At 36.1% G+C, this 3994-nt stretch overlaps 1 protein-coding gene across 1 annotated transcript in view; it reads right to left on the reverse strand.

Moving 5' to 3' along the window:
* Positions 1–2977, reverse strand: part of LOC107654510 (receptor activity-modifying protein 1-like) — a 7121-nt gene extending 4144 nt beyond the window's left edge. Inside the window, exons 1-3 of the mRNA XM_016441600.1 lie at positions 2853–2977; positions 2156–2220; positions 1415–1472 (exon numbers count right to left, since the gene is read on the reverse strand). Coding sequence (XP_016297086.1) covers positions 1415–1472; positions 2156–2220; positions 2853–2907 — 178 coding nt within the window. The 5' untranslated portion in view covers positions 2908–2977. The remainder of the gene's footprint in view (positions 1–1414; positions 1473–2155; positions 2221–2852) is intronic.
* Positions 2978–3994: the final 1017 nt, after the last annotated feature.

Raw genomic sequence — 3994 nt, forward strand, 5'->3', positions numbered from 1 at the left:
GAAATAATGTCTAAAGACAGAGCTAAACACAAGCCGATACTTTGTTTATAATGATGTCAAAGGAAGTGATGGCTCTTTTATATTTTTCACCGGACAAAATCGATCTATTATTAGAACACATTACTGTGCTGGTATAATATGATGTATTAGTATTATCAGTGTGAAATGTTACAGTAAGTCTGACCAGTGTTACTCAGCTGACGACCTTAGACCAGTATCTATTTCCATGTTGGTCTAAGCTGGTTTATATTGGTTAGTGCTGGTTTATATATATATTCACTTTTTTCCATCTGCCTTATGTTAAACTGCTAGAATTACTTTTTCCTCCACACCAATCAACAGTTCATACAGCATAATGACAAAGAAAACAAAAAAAGTGATAACTCTGCAAATTTGTTAAAAAGGAATAAATGGAAATAATTACATTGCAGAAGTATTCATACCCTTAACTAAATATTTAGCTGAAGCACCTTAACAGCCTCAAGTCTTTTTTTGATGCGACAAGCTTTGCTCATCAGCATTATGCAATCATCTGCCGTTCTTCTCATCTCTTCACCTCTCAAGCTCTGTCAGGTTGGATGGGGGCAGCTGCACATTTTCAGGTTTCTCCAGAATTATTTGATTGGGTTCATTCCCAGGCTGTGTCTGGGCCACTCAAGGACATTCACACAGTTGTCTATAAGCCACTCTTGCTGTGTGCTTAGGGTCATTGTTCTGTTGGAAGGTGAACCTTGTGTATGGAGTGTAGATTGTTGTGGAAAAAAACTAATTGAAAGCAGTTTACCATAAGGCAGCAACAAAACAAAATGTGAAAAAAATGAAGGGGTATGAATATATTCGCAAGGCACTGTATATAAAGTATATATATATATATATGAAATTAAAATATTATAATTTATAAACTAATTTATAATTTTGGAAGTGTGGAGAAATAAGGGCTTTCTTTTAATCAGCATTTTTAAGTAGCATGCTATATGTGTTATTCAATTTTATATATATATTTGAACAATGCAGAATTTGTATCTGTTTTTGGTTCCTAACAACAGGCCAATCTAAATCTCCCCAGTGCCCATGTGTTTATTCAAATCTCAAACTGAAGCAGTTGGTTTATTCTTTGTTCCAGAGACTCTCGGATGCATAGAAAAAAAGGGATCGAAAGTGTCAACAAAATCTCTCACCGCAATGTAGAATTGCAACACAATATTCTTTTCACCAGTTTTTATCAACAACTTTGTAGCAGTAACCTTTCAAAGCGCTGATTGTCTGCCATTCATTGTTAAGCTGCTCAGTAAGCACTCAATTGAATCCATACACTGAAAACAACCTCACAGTAGGGTTTATTTGGACATACAACTCAGAAAAACAAAGAAATTAGCAGACATGTCTATCATATTTACACAGCTGCATTACTCACCTGCTCTGGTGTATGCAGTGGTTTGTACTTCTGTCGGCATGGTTGATGTAGTCTGTCTCTAGAGCACAGAAGAAAAATAAATGATCATGAGATGCGGAGGATATTTTACAAAAATAACCTTTTAGAGCAAACTGAATTCAATTTTAAAGGGATAGTTCACCCAAAAATGACAATTCTGTCATTAATTACTCATCCTCATGTCGTTTCAAAGCCGCAAGACCTATGTTCATCTTCAAAACACAAATTAAGATATTTTTGATGAAATCCGAGAGCTTTCTGACCCTGCATAGACAGCAAGGGAACTACCATGATCAAGGCCACTACTAAGGGTATTCACCAGAGGACCACGACTCATGCGTGTTCTACATCAGCAGCACCACAAGCATGCGTCGTGGTCCTCTTGTGAATTGCAGTGAAAAGAGAGAGGGAAGAAAATAAATTGCTGAATAAAGTCTTTTTTTGTTTTGTTTTCTTAGCGCACAAAAAGTATTCTTATAGCTTCATAAATTACTGTTAAACCACCGATGTCACGTGCACTATTTTAACGATTTTCTTACTGCCTTTCTGGGCCTTGAACGTGTCAGTTGCGTTGCTGTCTATGCAGAGTCAGAAAGCTCTTGGATTTCATCAAAAATATTTTAATTTGTGTTCTGAAGATGAACGAAGGTCAACGACATGAGGGTGAGTAATTAATGACATAATTTTCATTTTTGGGTGAACTAACCCTTTAACACAACTCACCACAGTTTGTTTCTGTTCGTTTGGTACCAGGGTCTGCAGTGTTGAGACCATTAGACACAGACAGACTATCATGAAAAAAACAAAAAACTTTGGATTACATGAATTACACTAATATTCAGAAACACACTTATTTGTCATTGTAAGACAGCAAATTCCAGTAGTTTGGGGAATATTGACAGGCATGGAAAAAGATGCAGGAAGGGAGTAGATGAAGAGAGAGGCATGGAACATCCTCCCTTTGTCCTGAGCAGTTGGATCATGAAAGTCATTTCCTCAAAAGCTGTCTAATTTATCTAGAATTTATCTACTTAATTTATCTCTGTGTCTACCATATAGTAACTTAAAGCATAATTTTAAAGAGGTCAGCAGCATAATTTACATGACATTCCATTATAATTTCTTTGTGGTCATGAGGGCAATAAAGTTATATTATTTGAAATGATTAATTAACATTAATAGATTATAACAGAATTATTGACGTGTGTGTGTGTGTGTATACATACATACACACACACACTACATATTCTTATACATAATCAAACCAGAATTAATATTCTGAATTATCAATTAGAAACATATAAAATTCAGATATAAAATGTTTACAATATTGAAGATAGCTAATATGAATTTTCTTCTGGAGATTTTAATTTTCAAGCACACTAAACCAAGCTTTTATTCTGGAGGTTCAGATACTCACCCCAAAACAGAAGAGTCCCTGCTGGTTTCGAAGTAGATATAGATATGTGCGCCATTACGCTTTAATCCTGTGGTGGTTCTATCTGTCTGTCCACCTCAGCTTGCAAAAATCACATGTATGAACTCTTCAACAGGAAGACTCTATTAAAACAACAGGATGTGCTCATTTCCTTAAAGGGGTGGTGGATTCACAGATGGAGAGACATTACAGATGGGGAGGGCGGTCTATTATGTCCCAATGTTGCCATCATCTAAATTTATCTAAATCTAAATCTTCTGTCTATTCGTCTGTCATATAAAATATGTGTGTTTGTCACTGTACACTTTAGTTTAACAGCGTATTTGTTGTGTACATTCATTTTAGATGTTTTTCCTCTAACACTACTCTCAGTAAGTTTCAGTAGGAGAGTCTGAGTGGATGGACTGGAAACTTTTATTTATTTATTTTTTAATTACCAAAGCATGAGCCAGATTTAGCTTTTAGTTTGGCTCATTTGTGTATCATGTAGATTAGAGTATATATATGATGTGATGTATGATGTTTTGGTGTAAGACCAGCTGGTATTTACTGAAGAAACAGTGTGGAAATGGAGGAATCTGCTATTCAGGATGCTTTCCACATTGTTGTTTACACATATTTCACTTATTAATTACATTATAAATTATTTATTATCAGTTATGTACAATCCCAATATAGGGTGTGTTCAAAATCCCAAACCTGCATGTTCTTCTGCATGGACAACCAAATACATGTATAATATAAAATAATTACATTGTAACTAAGGCATTTCTTTAAAATATTAGGCAAGAACTGGCTTCTGTGGTAGGTCTCACAGTGTTTATTATTATAGAGTTGAGTAAGCAGCCTCATTTCAAACAGACTGTTTCTTTTAATGTTTCTGGCAGGGATTCTGTTGACCTCATCGGGCCGTTCAGGGGGTCTTACCCCAGGTGCTTTGGAGAGTGAACTGTGCTGCAGAGATAAAGCCTGATGACAAATCCACCCCCTGAGCATTGGCTCAGAGGAGTGTCTACCCTTGCTATTGACGTACACAGAGCTACACCACTCTACACCATTGACGCATGTACACTATGACCACCACTGGCATGCACTAAGTTCAGCTCAGGAGTGATGCAAGAGGA

Source organism: Sinocyclocheilus anshuiensis, unplaced genomic scaffold (genome assembly GCF_001515605.1).
Source record: "Sinocyclocheilus anshuiensis isolate Anshui unplaced genomic scaffold, SAMN03320099.WGS_v1.1 scaffold419, whole genome shotgun sequence".
Classification (NCBI taxonomy): Eukaryota; Metazoa; Chordata; class Actinopteri; order Cypriniformes; family Cyprinidae; genus Sinocyclocheilus; species Sinocyclocheilus anshuiensis.